The 18,171-nt window shown below is 45.8% G+C and overlaps 2 protein-coding genes across 2 annotated transcripts in view; one reads left to right on the top strand and one right to left on the bottom strand.

Annotated features, from left to right (window-relative positions):
- Positions 1–1,477, top strand: part of BORCS5 (BLOC-1 related complex subunit 5) — a 55,594-nt gene extending 54,117 nt beyond the window's left edge. The window contains exon 4 of the mRNA XM_079305056.1: positions 1,207–1,477. Coding sequence (XP_079161182.1) covers positions 1,207–1,437 — 231 coding nt within the window. The 3' untranslated portion in view covers positions 1,438–1,477. The remainder of the gene's footprint in view (positions 1–1,206) is intronic.
- Positions 1,478–1,738: 261 nt separating this feature from the next.
- Positions 1,739–18,171, bottom strand: part of DUSP16 (dual specificity phosphatase 16) — a 67,668-nt gene continuing 51,235 nt past the window's right edge. Inside the window, exons 6-8 of the mRNA XM_079305037.1 lie at positions 15,499–15,658; positions 14,704–14,827; positions 1,739–11,138 (exon numbers count right to left, since the gene is read on the bottom strand). Coding sequence (XP_079161163.1) covers positions 10,001–11,138; positions 14,704–14,827; positions 15,499–15,658 — 1,422 coding nt within the window. The 3' untranslated portion in view covers positions 1,739–10,000. The remainder of the gene's footprint in view (positions 11,139–14,703; positions 14,828–15,498; positions 15,659–18,171) is intronic.

Below are 18,171 nucleotides of genomic sequence, written 5' to 3'. Positions count from 1 at the left end.
CCACAGGAGAGGGATGTTGTTTGAACCTGTGCTTCTTGGTAGACCAGGAGTTCTCAGCATCGATTCCCTGAGGCTGCTTCATTGTGAGCAGGGACCTCCTTCCTCTGGGAGCTATTAGATGGGAAAGGTTTGGGAAAACAGTGGTAAGAGGTGGCAATGAGCTAAAACTGCTCAGTGTGTGCCCTCTCCTGCCCTTCAGTTCTAGCCACTGTAGACTTGTGTTGAGTCCCAAGCCAGTGGACTGCCTTACACAAAGATATTGCAGTTGGAAAAGCAAGTGCACTGGAGTCACTGGGTTGTTAAGTGCAGCTGCAGTGAGCCAAATCAATTTTAAGTGTGTACTTGAGGGCTTGGAGCAACCTTGGAGCTCTTGGAACATGTGGTACATATCTTAGGATATGTAAAACAACTTAAACCATCTGACTGGGCTTGTGTGTGAGGTACTGGCTGAATCCTGCCTGGAGATTGCAGGTCTGGCTGAACAGACAAATGGGCCTTTATAAGGCTGCCTTCATCACTCAATGGCAGGAACAGCACTGCAGTTCCTGTCATTGTCATCATGCTTGAGCCATGTTTGGGTACGGACTGTGTTTAATTGCATGGCTAATTTACTTAATGTCTCTCCTGGGGTCACTTATAACACTCTTATTTTTGGATTTCAGGGAAATTAGGGACACTAGCAATCCATTGTGGTTCTCTCAAGGTGGGAGTTTTCCAGATGATAATGGTAATAACAGCTGTGGCTTAGTGCAGAGTAACTTGGCTAAACTGAGAAAAATTTGCACTGGCAACTGTGGTAGAACTTAATGCTTGCAAATCTCCAGTGAAAATATAGTTCAGGTATAGGCAGAGTCCACAGGTTCCCTGAGTTTGGATAACTTGGAGGATATGTGTGTTGGTTTATTGAGAAATCCTTGGCAATGCCTGTTGGCTTTCAGTCCTGCAAAGAAGAGTCTTCTGATCAGATATTTAGGTATTTGGATGGAGAGCTGAGGTCATCATATGTCCTCCCAGGTATACAACTATGAATCATCCCATTTCATGACAGATTGGTTATGTACCTTCCGAGGAGCTCCTCTGTACCTGTCTGTTACCTCCCGTTAGTGGAGCATCTGAGGTGGTGGCTTTTGGGAGGGACAATGTGCTGAAAGATCTGCGGCAACAGTTGGCCTAATGAGCCTTGCTCTGCTTGTTGTTTCTACACAGATGGACCTCTCTGTGGAAACCCTTTACAGCCTCATGCAGGAGCGCCAGAAGAAGTACGCCAAGTATGCGGAGCAGATCCAGAAGGTCAACGAGATGTCTGCCATCCTGCGCCGGATCCAGATGGGCATCGACCAGACGGTGCCGCTGATGGAGCGGCTGAACAGCCTCCTGCCAGAGGGGGAGCGGCTGGAGCCCTTCTCCATGAAGCCCGACCGGGAGCTGAGGTCATAGCAGCTGCCCCTCCTCACCTTCCACCTTCCCGTTCAGCACGGACGCGTTCCCAGCACTGGCAGGTGTTTGGAGCGGGCAGTGCTGCTGCCCCTCTCTGCCAGGGCACCGGAGGGACAGCGGTGTCAGCTGCCAGAGCCACACAGCCAGGAATCCGGAGCTCCCCAAGGAGATGATTTACCCTTCTGCCATCTCCCTCCTCTTGCCCTCCTGTCTCCTTTGCCACTACACCGCTGTGCAGACATGTTTGTTTCATTGCTGTGACTAGTTGGGGTTTACAGAGGAGGAATTTCTTTTCATCTGATTTATTTTCTTTTTAGCTAAAAGAATTCAAAGGGATATTGGGTGTGACGAACCCTCTAACATGTTTCATGTGTGACCAGCGTTTAGACGATTAGATGGCTGGAAGGTATTTTGAGAACCCCTGGCCTTGGAAATACATACGTTTTATAGGTGAAAGTGTGGAAGCCAGGAACTGGCTTATTAAAATCTGCCCATTATAATAATTAACATGGTTTGCATGGCAGGGTTTTGGCATGTCCTTGAGGCTCCTGTTTCTATGGGCTCACTAATTTATGAGGCTGTATAGGAGTAACTGTTTTAGATATGTATGTCTGTTTATGTAAAGCAAACTTTAGTGTTCCTCTCCCCCTTGCCCTGGAAATGTCCCCATGTCCCACTGGTGGCACTTTGTGTTCCTCTGACAGGCACCAGTACCAACCTGCTCATTTTGCCTCCCAAAGTTGGACACAAGGTGTCTTTTTTTATTGGGACACTTGGGTTACCTTGGTGCTGTTTTTTTACCAGTGGGGTGCAGCTGCTTCTTCAAGTGTATGAGGGTGGAGTGGAGAGACACAAGAAGTGCTTTGGCTCCTTGTGTTGGTTTAGCTGCCTGTGTGCCAGGAGCTGGTGGTGGCACACTGCTGAATGACTCAAACCACAGGGCCCTTCTCAGCCACCTGCTTCAAAGGCAACAGGATGTTCTTGCCTCCTCCCAAGCAAGCCAAGGCTAAAGAGCCCATGAGCCCCAAGGGTTGTTGTGTGTTAGTGCATTTCCAGCAGTGAGGACAGTCAGGGACAACCCGGCTTCCAGTGCAGCACAAGGTAGGGTCATTTGCCAAAGGTGACTTGCTTCAATATGTCTTAATACTTCAGAGCATTTATTAAGCAAAAGGTTGTCTCTGAAAATTTGGAAGTAAGAGTGCAGTAGGGTTTTGATTGTAGTAATTATTGCCTGGTGGCAAGAAGCAACAGGCTGTTCTCTTGTTGCATTCCCAAAGGCCACATAGTGTGAATTTATCTCATGCAGACTGCAGCCAACTTAGATGTGCATCTGAACCACAGTGGTGCTGCTGAACACTGTCTAGAAGCAGAGTCCTGTAGAAATTAAGCCCCCTGAAATGATGCCCTAGGAAGTGGGACTGACTGTTTCAGAGAGGGCAGAGAACTCAGCAGGAGGGTTTTTAGCAAAGGCAGCAGGTCTCCTCACGTGCTGCTGCCTCCCCTGAGGTTTTACACAGTTGTACATACATAGGCATATGCTGTGTGTTGCCCAGGATAAAACATCAGAATTCCATCCTTGATCAAGTTTCCTGCCATGTTTTATGCTTGGATTGTTAAAAGCTTACATGAGACTTAACACAGGAAAACCTGCTTTTCATGGGCATGCCCTTATGGGTCCTCATTGTCCGTCATGGAATTGTCTCTGCCTCCCACCATCAGACACAAGAATATTGAGTTGCTTTAAATAGTGGCTGCAGCCATTTTTGTCCTCTTTGTCCAGATGATGCTGTCTGGATATTTAATATGTGTGACATCTAGCTCTCTGCCAGACAGGATCATGAGTGTCCCACACCCTAGTGTGCTGGAAGCCTGTGCCAGTGGGAAGATCCTGATACTGGATCTCAAGGCAGATGCTCTTTGCTGTAAGACACTTCTCTGATGCTTGTAGACATTTGGCCTCAGGCCATTAAGTGTCAGATCAAAGCATTGCTCCCTGCAGTGCTAATGAGGGCAAAGGAATATTATTCCCAACTGGAGGCAGCAGGAACCAGTGCTGCAAATCAGTTCCTTCCTCATTTGCCAGAAAACACCAAGGTATTGGTCTGAGAATGGAAGAAAACCTTTGTTCCTAGGAACACTGGTCTTTAGACTTGTGGCTGTGCTGCTAGGCCTCACAGACAGAGCTTCTTGAACAGCAGGGGCAGGTTGTGGAAAGTGTAACTGAACTAGGAAGAAATTAGAGGTGAAGTGTGAAGGCCAGCTTTCAAAAGAAGAATGTGACTTCTCCACTGTGCACGTTGTGCACGTCATCACCTTCATTCCACAGGTGATAGTCTCTCGTATGCGTACTGTAAGAAGCATGCACCCTCTAACTGCCCTTGAACAATGGTTTACAGTTTTATTTAAAACATTGTCACTGCCTTCAGGAACTGTAAGTCTTTGGCCCTCTTGCTGAGGGGGAGACATGTCCTACCACATCATCTCAAGCTGCTGTTTGTTGCTTGGCTGCTCCTTGTTGGCTTTGCTCCACATGCTGCTTTCAGCTTCAGCTCAGATGCAGGTGATGCTCAGGGTGAGGATGCTGCTTCCCTCCTATGCTGTTTAGCAGGAGCTTGGAGATGTGAATTGGAATCACCTTTCTGCTTATGAATTTCCTCTTCCAAGCCAAAGATTCGTGGAGGAGGTCTCAGGTATCTTTTGCACCACCTGTTACTTCTACTATAAACTTAGTGCTGTGAACAGGGCATAATCCAGTGTGCTCCTCTGAAACCAGACACTGCTGCCCTTTTCTGCTTCCTGGGGTGGTGTGTGGTCTGGGGTACAGGCTAAGCTTCTTGATATGTGATTTTGGTAAAAGCTGGGGAGCCTGACAAGTCACTGAGGCTGTGGTTCCTCTTTGGCCTAAGCTGCTCTGGCTCTTCCCCTGACTCTGCTGATGCAACTCCCCCGTTCTGCTGCCACTGGTGCTCCTTGTGTCTCATGCTGGTCACTGTGCTGCCCATGCAGAGCAGGTTTGCTTTGTTGTTTCCGTTGTTTTTGTCACTGAATGCATGACAGGGTGCTAAAGTGCCAACCTACCTGCAGGGCAATTCCTGTGAAGATCTGCTGAAGGGGAGAGAAAAGAGGGTTTTTTGTAATTTTTTAAAATATATGTATTTTAAATTAAATATATTTAAATATACTTAAATATTTAAAGTGTGATTTCCCCTCCTCCAAGCTTTTACACAGAGAGAGTAGAAATACAGGTTTTCACAGGCCTATTGGTTGCATGAGCCAGCCCCTCTCTCAGACTGTGTGCCAGTGGTTTCCCGAGGTACTGCTGTAAATCCCTCCCATTCCCAAGCTGCCACAGGGTATTTTGATTGCCAGCCTTGTGGCTGAGCACTCCGTGGTTTATGGGTGGTTACCCTGCTCAGCTTCCTACATGCTCCATGATCCACAGCTCCAGCATTAAACCTTTGGTGTGGCTCTTTTCCAAGTGTGTTGTTTCTCCAATTGCTGTATTGCTCATTCTTCATTCCCACTTCCCACCGCGGGGTCTGGGCAGTGCAGGCATATCTCAGCTTTACTTTGCACCCACTCTGTGCCATGGAGGAGGCTGATTTCAGCTGCTCTGGGGCTGCCTCTGCCCTGAGACTGAGAGGAAACATGTCCCCAGACATGCTGGTTGTTTTTTCCCCCCCCAGTGCTGTCCCAATTCTGGTTGGCACTGATGTCCAGTTTGAATACAAGACTGAGCAGCGGTGCTTGGGACTTGGCATTGCAAAAGCAGAACGCTGATGAACTGTCACCTGCACAGGCAATAGTGAATAAAGAGAGAGAGGCAAATTTACATGGTTTCTTTTGTTTTGCTGCTGTTTTGTTTTTGGTTTTTTCTAATGGCCTGATGCCCCAGCCTCATGGTTGCCTGTAGCATCACACTTTGGCTTTGTGCAGCACTGGAGCATGCTGAGGGTCCCTGGAAACAGCAGCTGAAACCCACTCCTCAAAGCGAGCATTCCCCTGCAGCAGGACAATGCTCCAGAAGCATTTTGCAGCATTTTACATGCCAGAAAAGAAGCCCCTTCCCAGAGGAGTGGGTGTTGCAGAAGGGAAGAAAGAGCTCCCTTTTCTATTTATGGTGACTCCTATTAATATACTTGGAAGTTCAGAATTAGCTGAAGGCTTTACTGCAGAAACACTTCCGTTTGCTTCAGAGCAACCATTTGGACCTGAGGGCCAAGAAGTTCTTTGCAAGCAGGGTTCAAAGGGAAAGTGCTGTAGCCAGGAAAAGCTGATGTATTAGGAACACTGTTCTACCTAAATTCTCAGTTGTGAGTTTGTGTGTATAATTTAATTGAGGTACTGTGTATGTTACACTGTCTAAAAGTGCTAGAATAACTACTTTTATCACATATTTAATAACAAATACAGACTAGCTAGGTGTATGGCTGGCTAATTACGATGTCTGACTAGGAAAGTTTGGTTGAATTGCAGTGATTTCTTTAGAATTTAAAAAGTAACAGTCTTATTAGGACCCTAGTGCTTTTCCACTTGTTCTGAGCTTTTCATGCCCCCACATTGTGGTAGAAGTCAGTTTATAATTTGTGCTGTGAGTTTCAGCATATTGAGTACCTAGCTGATGAAGGCAGTTAATAAAGACAGTATTTCACTTAATTACCACATTTCTCCTCTCTTATCCTCCCCAGCCCCCTCAAAAGCAGGGCTACCTGATCCCTGCTGAGGGGAGGTTTGCTCTGTTTTCAGTTCACTTCATTCTAGGAATGTCACTGTGATGGTTACATCAGGAGCCCAGTGACCTTAGGGACCTTTTCCCAGTAATGCCAGGCAGTGAAATGAAAATGAAGTGTTGATGACATGCATGAGGCACATTTCAGTTGCTCCTTGGATTTTGACTGGAGGTGGAGTTAGACTGTCTCTTCCCAGAGCTGTCTGGTGGCAGAGCCAGGGACAGAGGGATGGAGAGAACAGGAGCAGAGCAAGTCTTGCAAAGCAGGCAGGAGGAGTGGTGAAAACTGAAGTGAATGCTTAAAAAAGCAGAACTTGAGGGAACAAACAGAGCTACTGCAATCAGAAGTGGACTTTGGAGTGGGGTGAGCAGCTGAATCTTAGATTGTCATGTCAACCCGTTGTGTAGGCTCAGCAGCTGATGATGCCATTGAATTTTCATGGTTCTTGTTTTCTTCTATAGAAGACATCTTGTTTGTAGAAAGTAAGCACAGAAACTCACACAGGTTGTTACTTGCACTCTGACTGATGGTTCAGTTTCTTTTAGAGAGGCTGAAGATTTTGCATTTCCCTTTCTGGGACTGTGCTTTGAAATCTTCAAAAGAAAAGGCTTCTATTACTGCATCTGAATTTGAAGATGCTGTTACATAAACTCACAGCTTTCCCCTCTAAGGATACAACTGTGGCAGCCCTCTTTAATCCTTATCTATGCTATATTTTTGTGAGCCATTCTCTGAAGAAGCAATGAGGGGTGTGCTCCAATCTCAGTGAGCAGAACTTGCTCTGAATGCTTCAAGACTGACAGCATCAGTCAAAATAAGTATTTAAACGAGTAATTACATTATTTGTCACAGAAGTAATATGGGAGGGAGGCAAGAAAAAAGCATGGGGGTTTGTTCTGGGTAACTTCCAACAATTTGAAATACTTGCTTCACCAAGACTTCACCCAGCTGCCTGAGAAACAGGTTACTCACACCTGGATTAGACAGTGGAAGGTGTACATGCAGACAACTGCCACTGCTGCCCATCAGTGGAGCAGAAGAAGGGGGATAATCAGGGACAGGTAAGAGGCCTAAATAGTTAGTGGTGCTGTAAAATCACCACTGCTTGTGAGAAGTGTCTAAAGCTGCTCCAGCCCTGTCATTCATGAACACACCTGCAGGGAAGGGGGTGCTCCATAAAGGACAAGGCTCCTGGGGGGAGCAGGTCCTGCTGCAGGTAAAACACTCCACAACTCCTTCCTCAGCCTTCTGTATAAACAGGTACCATTTCTGATTTTATTTCATTATAACATACAGGTAATGCTCATGACACAACAAGATGAGAAACTCACATCTCTCTGAACCATTTCACCAGCTTGCCATACACCAAACATGCCAAGTATGCCACACACCAAATACCATACATTATATTCATATTGAACATGTACACATTTTTCCCTCTCACATCCTCCACTTTGCTTTCCAGACTTCTGCAAACCATTTCCAGTATTGCTCAGGGACAGGACTCTAGTTCAGGTGTGAGCCAGGGCAGCACGCTGTGCAGGACATGGGGTTAAGGCTTCCTCCTGTAGGAACCTACCCCCTGTAAGTACTGAGCCTACACCTTGGATTCATCCAGAACACACTGGGAATCACGAGGAGCCACAAGACCAGATTTCAGTTCTCAGAAGGCAATCAACCAAACCAACCCCAAACATACAAAGAAGGGGAGAACACACACGTCTGAAGGAGCAAAAAGAGGAAGAATCTGTTTTTGCCTCAAGGGACTGATATGTATTAGCTCCCATTAACTGGTTAAAATCAAAGCCACGGGCTTTTCCTGAAATGCGGCAGAGAGGAGCCCTGTTCAACTGTTTACACAGGCAAATACACACACAGCTGAAAATACCTGTGATGTAATCACTTCCACTGGAGATGTAAACAGAGACAAGTGGCAGCACGTTCAATGAACAGCCAGCACCTGACACAGTGTCCAGGGTGATGTCAGCCTCTCCCTTGCCCAGGCCCTTTGTCCAGCCTCTTGCACACGCAGCACAAAGAGCCTCTGGGCTCAGTGACTCCTGGTGCCTCCTCTCTCTGTGCCTTTTGCACTTTTTAGGATCAAATTAATCAATGCTGTAGCTTTCAGTGCTATTTTCAACAGTCCATTGTAGGAAATTAGTCACATCCTAGCCACAAAACAAAACAATGACAAAAATCTTCTGCACTTTTCAATATAGTAAAACCTGAGATTTGAGTCACAAACTAGCTGAACTTACAGTAAAAAAAAATAACCCAAACATAACCCAAGCTGCTGACTTGAATTAGGGCTTCAGTTTGTTGCTGACAATTTTTTTTTTAAAGCTGTTGGCCAGGGTTAATTATTTGTTACTACAGTTTTCAGCTGCCTGCACTGAAATGGGACAAAACAATATACTTTTCCCTCAACACACGTGCTGTGGGGGTACTGGGGAAGACCCTGGGGGCAGGAAGGATGCAGCTTTACACAGTGGTTCTGGTACCACCCCATGCTGACCATAAAGCTCTCATGGAAACGTGCACACACAGGTCAAGGTGAGGAGCAGCCAAGGTGGGAGGGGAAGCAGCTGGGTCGCTGTTAAAAACATGAGAAGGGCTGTGCCTATCACTCATGAAACCAGGGCTGTGACACCTCGAGCTGGGTGTCAACCCTGGGGTGCTGAGGGTGAGGACATGGTACAGCTTGAGCATCTGCAGTTCCACCCTGGAACTGCTCAGTTAAGGACAAAAGCCTACCCCAGGTCATTTTTACCTTAAAAAAAACCCCAAACATTTGAATTGTTTTTCAGCAGTTGAATTGTTAATGGGCAAGAAAAGTGTTTTGTAGCCGCTTGTCACTTCTCTTGCATGTAGCTGTACCTATCAACCACTCCTTTATATCTCAGAAAGCAAACCAACTATCCCTCTCCCAGAAGTCAGCTTAATATCAAAAATACAAATACTGTATCAAAAAACTAGGGGAAACAGTCCTAAGTATGGTTCATTCATCTTTTAAGAATTGCTGCTGAGCCAACTGAAACACTTGTGCGTAGACAGCTTTAAAAAAAAAAACAATCAAACGTAGCCAGTCATTACTTGTTCACATTGCTTATGAACTGACTACCAGCATGTGGCAGCCATAAAGCCCTAGTTTATTTTGTGTATTTTTGAGGTACTGGTTTTTTGTTGGTTGGTTTTTTTTTGTTTTTTTTTTTTTTTTTTCCCTCTGAAGCAGCTCTCTAGCGAATCACCTAAAGCCTATCCATTAGAAAATAGTTACACCAGTATTTACATTTGTCTGAACAGTGTTCAGACCAGCCTTGCTGTAACCGGTCCCTATGGCCTTTGGAATCGCGCCCAGTCTCCTTTACTTAGAGGAAAAAGGTCTCCCTTCAGAGGTTGGCTCAGTGTCAGGGCTAAGGTGCACTGGTGAAGACGTGGGGTATGGGGAGGGGAGAACAAAACTAGTTCTGACAGGTAGAAGCGTGGTTCAGCAGAACCACAGAAAGGGTTTGACACCGAGAGAGCTTCCTTGTTAAAAGCCACTGAAAGGATGTGCAATCCATTGCATAGAATTGCTTCTCTGACAGGGAAGGGTCTGTGAAATGTTGCGCCCTTCTCCCGGGGAGGAAAGCCCAGCAGCACTCCTGGTCTCCTCGGGCAGAAGCCGTGGTCACTTCGCTGCAGTATCAACCTTTCCCTGGCAAAGTCTCCGTTTCTTCCCTCCTCCCACCTTTTACCCAAAGTTTCAGATTTACAGGGACCTCTCACACGCTGGGGGAGCGGCCTGGAAGGGGAAGCAGCTCTGCCACAGTCACACGAGCCTCCTCCGCCCCTCAGGACACTTCAATGATTTCCATGCTGCCTGAAAAACTTGACTGACTGCCTACTTTGCCCAGTTCCTCTCTGGACCTGTTGTCCGCCAGGATGCTGTCCCCGAACTCCATCTGGCAGCTCCTGCGCTTGAACTGCTTCTCGAAGGAGCTCTCCTCGTGCCAGCTGCGCCGCGAGTCGCCGCGGTCGGGCTGGCGCGGCCGGCGGCGCACGGCGCTGGAGTGCTCGCCGCCCGACGGCAGCTGGCTGCAGCTGTAGGCGGGGAACGCCGCGCCGCCCCCGAACACCGCCGAGGCCGAGTAGAAATGTGAGGACTCGGCGGCGAAATACCAGCTGTTGGCGAGGGACGAGGGCTGCGGGGCCAGGATGTCCGAGTGCCAGCCCTTGAGGCCCAGCTCCGCGGCGGACTTGGCCAGGTGCTGCTGGCTGCTGGAGAGCCCGAAGACGAAGCCCGTTCTGCAGGTGTCCTCCACGCTGCCGCTGCGTTGCAGCGGGTACAGGAGCGGCCGGGGCGCGGCCGCGCTGCCGCCGGCCCGGCCCACGTGTGGCCGTGAGGCCGTGCTGTCCGAGCGCGGGCCCGGCGCCTCCTGCGGCCGCGCCGCCTCCTCCTTGTCGGGGCTGCTCTCGGGGCTCTGCTCCGACACCTCCTGCACGGGCGAGAACTGGCACGGCTTGCTGCTGCCCTCCAGCCCGGCCGCGTGCTTGTAGTACTCCAGCGTGTCCTCGGAGGAGACGAAGCCCTGCACCGAGGCGGTCACGCAGCTGCTGCTCGCCGAGTAGGACACGGATTTGATATCCAAGGAAAAGGAGCTCTTCAGGCGCTTGCTGTCCTCCACCTTGTCCTGCAGGGAGACGTGCAGCCCGTTGATGCCCTGCAGCAGCGGGCCGTCCTCGGGCGGGGCCAAGAGCCCGTCCTTGGCCCGGGGCTCCCGCAGCTCTCCCTGGGCGCAGGGGTAGAACCCGCCCGGGGCCCCCTCCAGCGCCGCCGCCTGCTCGCTGCTCTTCTCCAGGTGCAGCTGCTTCAGCTTGCTGATGTGGCCCGGCTGAGCGCTCTGGGTCTTGATCTTCTTCTCGAAGTCCAGAAGCTGGCCCAGGAAATTGAAGTTGGGAGAAATGGTTGGTCGCTTTTCTTTCACAAATCTGGTAAGAGAGGATAAACAAACCGAGAATTATTTCAAGAGCCTGCTGCTCAGGTGTAAGATAACCCTGAACTGAGTGTTGTGAATGTCTACGACCTGTTCTTAACTTGGACTAAGGTTTAATCAAGCATAAGTAACTTGAGGATGGAGCTTTAAAAAAAGCAGTTTAAAGCAAAATAATGCTTGCTGCATGCTCTCAGTTGTCTCTATAGTTTCAAGGTGGCTAAGTGGGGGGGGGGAAGGAATCATTTTAACTCTTCATGATGTCCACAAGTGAGTCAAGTGAGTAATTTTCCTTATTTACCTCATCACTGGGATCTTTGCTACCTTGGTTTCTGACCAGAGTAAAGAACTGGAGTTTTGCACGAACAGCACTCGAGGTTTAGCCAAGAGACACTTCCCATGTGCTACAGGGAGCAGACACCTTCCCCACTGATACCATTCCAGTGACATCGCATGTTCCTGTCATCTCTCTCGTGTCACTGCTGCACTGTTTGTCATTCCCTGTTTGTCACTGTCAGGCAAGACAGAGCCCCTGTATATTCTTGTCCAGCTAGTGCCAGCGATTTCTACCCCATGCTGTTACTGCCCACTGATGGGATGGCCAAAACTAGAAAGGTGCAAATGCAGCATCAAACAAAAACCCTCTCTCTGAAAGCCCTGCAGGTGTTCAGTAGTACAGGGAAACAAGATTCCCTGGAGGAGCTCCCCAGTGTCAGGGTGCTGTAGGAAGCAGCCTGGCTAGCACAGGTGTGCCAATCTACTCAAGTGGAATGGTAGAGAAAACGTTTTGCTGAACCAGGATGCTAAATGCACAAAAGACTTGTATCACATGATTTCTATTATTTATTTACAAGTTAAATATAAATACATATTTCCTACCTTTCTGATTTACAATATAGATAAATAAGTGCTTTGCTTTTAACAGGCTGCAAAACAGAGTTGCCCAAATCCCTCCTCCTCCAGTTTTGGTTTTTTTTTTTTTTTTTTTTTTTTTAAGAAACATTCCTGGAACTAGGATTAACCAGGTGACAAGAGAATTAACAAGGGAAGAAACCTTGAGAAGCTAAATCTAGTACAAACACACATATAATGTGTCACTGGGAAAATTAAATGCTATTACAAATAAAACCTGTTTGGGGAAGTGTACAGAAGATGAGTGTGCAGTTATTAAAAGCAGTGTGAGAAAAATGGAAAGCTGTACTTGTGTATGTGTGTACATGTGTGTACATGAAAAATGTCAAAACTTGCATTTTTATTACTATTTTTTTAATTTGCCAGAGAACAAACAATACTAGGAGTAATCAAGTGAACACTGACCTGGAATATCAGATTGCACAGGCTGAGAGTGGAAACTTCCACCAGGAAGTGTAATACTGGCAAATTGAGAAATCTAGTGAGTTTCCTCAGGATAAATTCTGTAGTTTGTGCTCTTAGCACTTGATGTAAAGGTTTTTAGAATTTGCTCCCAGGAATTCATAGTCTTTGTTCAGCATGCTGGATCCCTGATAAGTTTTAAACCTTTGCAAGCTTTTTCATCTCAAAATACACACTATTTTTTCCAGTTGGAAAACATATATAATGTTTAATTATTATGTTTATTTCTGTTAAGTAGTCCATTGTACAAAAGATTTTAGAAGTTAATTTTTTCAAATTTCACTTCAAGTAATAGTATCACCTTTTTATTTTTGTAATAGTGTCAGACAAGCATTTTATCTAACAACTTCGACTAATTCAAAGAAAAGTAATTTTCCTTTAAGCTTGACCAACAAGAGATCCCAAACCAATGAGTGAAATGTTCTGCGGATGATTCTCCCTGAGCCATATCAAAGGAAATATGACAAAATATAATCTAAATTTCACAGCAGTCAGTCGCTGCTAAGAGAAAAGACTTAGTGGGATTAATCCTTCATACTCTGTTCATGCTTTTGCTTAAGATACAAACTAGAATTTATTGCAGAGATTTCATGGAGGAATTCAGAAGCTCCCTGAAGGAGTTCCTAGAAGTGTGTGCATTTTAGAAGTGTTTGGTTCTCTACAGCTCTGCCCTCAGTTACTACAGCCTGAGACCAGGCAGGTTTTTTCACTGAGCTCACACCTTGCACAGTATCTATCCACATCCACTGTAATCCATGCCTGTTATCTATGCCTGAAAAACTGAACTTTTAGCTTCCTAACCAAACCTGTTCCATGTTGAAATTCCTGCACAACACCAAGCTACCAGCAGGCTCTAGTAAGGAAATGTGGGAAGTGTCCAAACACAGCAGGAGAGAGCTGTAGCTCAGGCACCTCATGCAGTTTTTTCACTGCACACATAATGACATTTAACAGCTTAGAAGAAAAGTTTCAGTGGAAATCATGCTCCACATGGCAATATCCAGTACTCATCTCTGCCCTCATGCCTGTTTCAGGGGGGGTGGTAACAAACACACAGCTCATTCCAAAGGGACTCCTCCCCACCTGATTCAGAGCAATTACTCAAGTTGGTTCTGCACAACTTACAGTGATGCACCAGCTGTGCCAGGGAGCCCATCAAAAATAAAATCATCATTTTCTGTACAACACAATAAAGCAGTTGGTTAAATTAAATACAGAAGCCGTGGTAAAAGGCAACCAAGACACCTAGCAGGTAGGAAAGTGTTCACAATCCAAGTAGAGAAAAAATGGGATCTGTATAGAAGGAAAGGGAAAGGGGTCTCCACAAATATTACCAAATGCAGTGACACTTCAAAATACTTTCTCCCACAGTTTTTGGTTGACTTCAAGAGCAACAAAGAAGTTTTCTCTATTCCTGGGCATTTCACTTGCAGTTCACTTTCACAGGCAGTTATTTTTGACCACTGCCAGACACCAAACTGCAGGAGACAGATCCAACCCAGTATTTGTCCTAAGTGTGTCTCTAAAAACCCTCAGTTCTCTCTTCAGCCCTGACCATTCTGCTGTCCCTGTGGCTCACAAGATGCTGTTACACATGTGCTGTAGCTCTGTGTGTTTGTACATGCAGCTGTGGTTCAGGAATGGTGCTCCCACCAGAACATTCCCAAACCATGCACTGCTCCTCTGCAGCAGGATGGAGAGGAGAACTGGAGGCACAAAAGGCAAGGATCATGGGTTGAGATAAGAACAAATCACTGGAAACAGCGATGAGATAAGAAAATGAACAGTAACAGCACCATAGTAATGACAGACTCTGCCCCAGAAGGGACCTTTCCCCTGCTCCCAGCAGTGACAGGAGGTGGCACAGAGTAACCTCCAGGTCCTGGCCATGCCTCTCCTGGCTATTGCAAAAATTAACCCTGTCCTGGCAAGAAGCAAGACAAGACACATATACCAAAATAGGCAGTTTACATTCCATGTATTTACCTGCTTGGATCAAAGTGGGCAATTAATATTAGCTGTGTTATATTCAATACCATTAATTTGTTTCTGGAGGAAATTTATGCTTAAACCCAATGCAGCCAGTGAAAATGTCTGCTTCTGCTCTTGTTCATAGAACCTTTTCTCATCCACCCTAAAAACAGGGCAACAGGCACAAGAGTTAGTAGGAAGGGAAGATTTGTTCCTACCTGTAAGCTTCATCCAAGGACATGTCCATTCTTTTCATGATGTATGCAATGGCAATTGTGGCAGAGCGAGATATCCCAGCTAAACAGTGCACCAACACATGGCCATTGGATGCTTTTGCTTTTTCTATATGGCAAAAGGAATTGGCAACTGTAAAACTCAGCAGCATCATACCAGGATGAAAAGTTTGCAAAGAAAGCAGTGTTACTGAAAATTATTCAAAGCTTCCAAGTGAACTGCTAATGGCAAATCTCAAGGAAGCTTGAAACAAAACTCAAGTATTTTCCCTAGCCCAGTGTAATAGCATTGAGTATAGAAAAAGCATGACTACACACAGGAAACATCCTGCAGACACAGCATAGCTCATTTTAATGTGCACATAAACAGCCATATTTAGATGTCTAGGAAAGGTGATTCTCATTCTATATACAAGTTAAAAGCATGCATTCATGATGGGACAATTTGGCCAGTTCAAATTTGGCTAGTTCACTTCTGAAAGGTAAAGACAGAAGGTGTATTTCTAATTTCTAATTAATTTCTAATCTGCTTTCTGCAAACATACATCAGGCATCCACCAGGCTGCCTGAAAGCAGCTCTGAAATGTCTTGATTCTGTAATACTGGAACATGCAGTGGTAGAATCTCCTCACTTTTTGCTCTTGTGCTTATGAAGTGATGCTGATCATGTCCATAGATCCTGAGGGTATTTTCACACCACCCAGAAAGCACTTGGGCTTCTCCAGCCACAGAGAGCAACCAAACACTCTTTGAGAAAGAAAATTAAAATTTTCTACTCACCTATAAAATCAACTGATTTATCCAACCAAGGCAAAATTTTCTCACAAAAGCTGTCATTCACAGGCACTCTGAGGAAATGGGATTCTGGAATAAAATCAGGCTTTGGACAAGTATTGCTGGCATTCAGGACATAGCCAATGTCGTTCTGCTGCATCAGCTCCTAGGAAATAGAGAAAGATTAAGCCTAGAAAAGTCAAATGGTACCTTTGGCACATTACAAAGGCAAAGACCAAACTGAAATTTGTGTTGGAATTGCTCTAGCAGTGTAAGGGATAGTCTTCTAGGAAAAAGACAACTTCTCAGCTTTGAATTATTTTAATAACTTCTAATGAGACATCCAGTGTGTCCAAGTAACATATGGACTGCAAATCCCATAATAACAAAGTCAACAAAGAACAGAAGTAATGGTAGAATACCTTCTGCTACTCTGAAGCATCTCTTCCAAGAGAATGAACTTTTTGCTACTTTTGTTTAAATTCTCAGCACACAAGTTGACAACAAACACTTCCCACATGCAGTTTGCTGACCTGACTATGTGTTTTCCAGATCACATATCTAGGAATGAAATTGCCCCATCACAGATATTGGTGGGAAATAGGAAATTAAATGGTTGTCTCCTGCTGTCTCCTCTCAAGTCCAGGAGTTTCTTGTTTCTAAGGGAACGTGCAAAACTCTCTCAGAACCTCAAGGAAAGAGATGAAGATCTTGGATTAAACCATTTCCACATAGCACTGAGTGGCTTTTTACAGGAATCCTGCTCTAAGATGTACAATTTCAGTTTTCAGTCTCTAGGCCTCTTACCTCTCAGAGAAATGTCACAGGAACAAGCAAAGACACTCAGTGTACATTTAAGAGTCAGCTGGGCTTTTAAATAAGTCAGTTTCCATGACTGAAATAAAAAAGAGGCGCCTGTTTTCTGCATCTTGCCATGTGCATGGTATTTAGAGTTGTGCAAAGTAGTTTGTGATGCAATGGGCACCTTAGTGCAAAAACATGTGGAAGAAGTGCTGGAAAAGTAGAGATGGCTCCACCACAAACCATCCAGTCCCCTCCAAGGAAGCATATTGACACAGAAAAGCAATTTAGCATGTTAGAGTAATGCTTATCAAACTGGCATGGTTCAGAGAGGATCTGGCAGTAAGTGACACGGAATACTAGGCTTGGACACTACTTACACTGAACATAAACACTGAGGAGCTTTTGGCCAGATATCTATGGAAACTCTTATCTCAAAATAACCATTTTTAAAAATCTGGTTTTAATCCTTTTGCTTTCATAGGAGATATATAATAAAGTTTGTCAATCTGTAGAAGCAGCAGCATGAAGGAATTCTTACACTGCTGATTTCAACTTCAGACCTACCAGTAGAAAAATAGTCACTAAACCAAATGGTTGATTCTTCCCCAAATTCTTTCTGCAAGCATAGAGATCTTTTAGTGAGGAGAAACAGGAATATGCTTATTTAGCAGAAGAGCCAGATCTGTATCTTGTTCAGACAGAGCAGTGTAACTAACATGTGATGTTGAGCACAGGTACCCCACATGGATGGCACAGCATGTGTAAAAGGGATGAACACACACAGGGATATCCCTGCATAAATTAAATGCTGAATGAGAACCAAGAGCTACAGGGGAGAAGGGAATCTACATCAGTCACTTTCAGAGGAAAGTGCACATAGTCAAGCCAATAGTGGCTGTAAACAGGGAGTTTACATGGATTTCTGCTAGGGACCTGATTTTTGTTGTCTGTAGCAAAATGAGCTGCTCCTCCAACCTCTCATCCAAAGTCCCTCACATCAGCACATTCAGAGGCTGGAGGTGTGGGCACATTAAACCAATGGACATGCATTATGTCATGAACACACCCATCCGAGGGGAAAAGGAGATAAATAATTCCTTGCAAGGAAAATCATCAGAAATATTATTTGCAGCAATGGTCAAAATAGAAACAAAGAAAGGAAAAGGGCTGTATGTGTCAAGGTAAGTTCTCAGCTTTAGTGCTTCTTGCCTTGCTAATTCCCTGGGTCACACTCCCAGTATAGTTCAGCTTCTCATCAACAAATTCCAGTATATCCCAGTTTGCCCTTCTCCCTTCCTTCACATTCCCCTTGGAGCTGAAGCCCCAAGCTCCCTCCAGCCCTGCATGCCTTCCACAGCTGCTGCTGCTGCACCTTCCTTGCCTGCATTTCACTCTCACACACTGACATGCCTAAAAGCAGGAGTGCTGTAGGAATTATCCAGAGGGGAGAGGTAATAGGAATGGGATTCCTGGCACAGGGCGCTAACTGGACTCCTGGTATCTTACATGTGGCAGGGAGATCCCTGATCCCCAACATCCCTGCCTCCCTGTCCTGGACCACACAGCTTTTCCCTTCCAGCATCCCAAAGCTCTTCAGCAGCAAATCCTGGGAAACAATTACTGACTTTAGGTCATCAAGCTGACCCCAAACTAGCTCACTCCCTGTTGTCACTGAGGAGCAACTGGAATATTCAGGACAAAAGCACACGCAGGGTCCTGAATTCCCAGGTACAAAGAGGGGGTGGTGAAGGTCTCACTAACAAGTGGACTGCCACTGTCAGGTTTGTGAAGAACATAGCTAAGGGGGGGTTATGAACTGGGAAGAATAGAAAACCTTATTACTTTTTTTAAAACATAAACGTTGATGGGCTGCAC

The sequence above is a fragment of the Erithacus rubecula genome (assembly GCF_903797595.1).
Source record: "Erithacus rubecula genome assembly, chromosome: 4".
Lineage (NCBI taxonomy): Eukaryota > Metazoa > Chordata > Aves > Passeriformes > Muscicapidae > Erithacus > Erithacus rubecula.
Note: the sequence above shows the minus strand (reverse complement) of the source record. Positions and strands in the feature narration are given on the sequence as shown.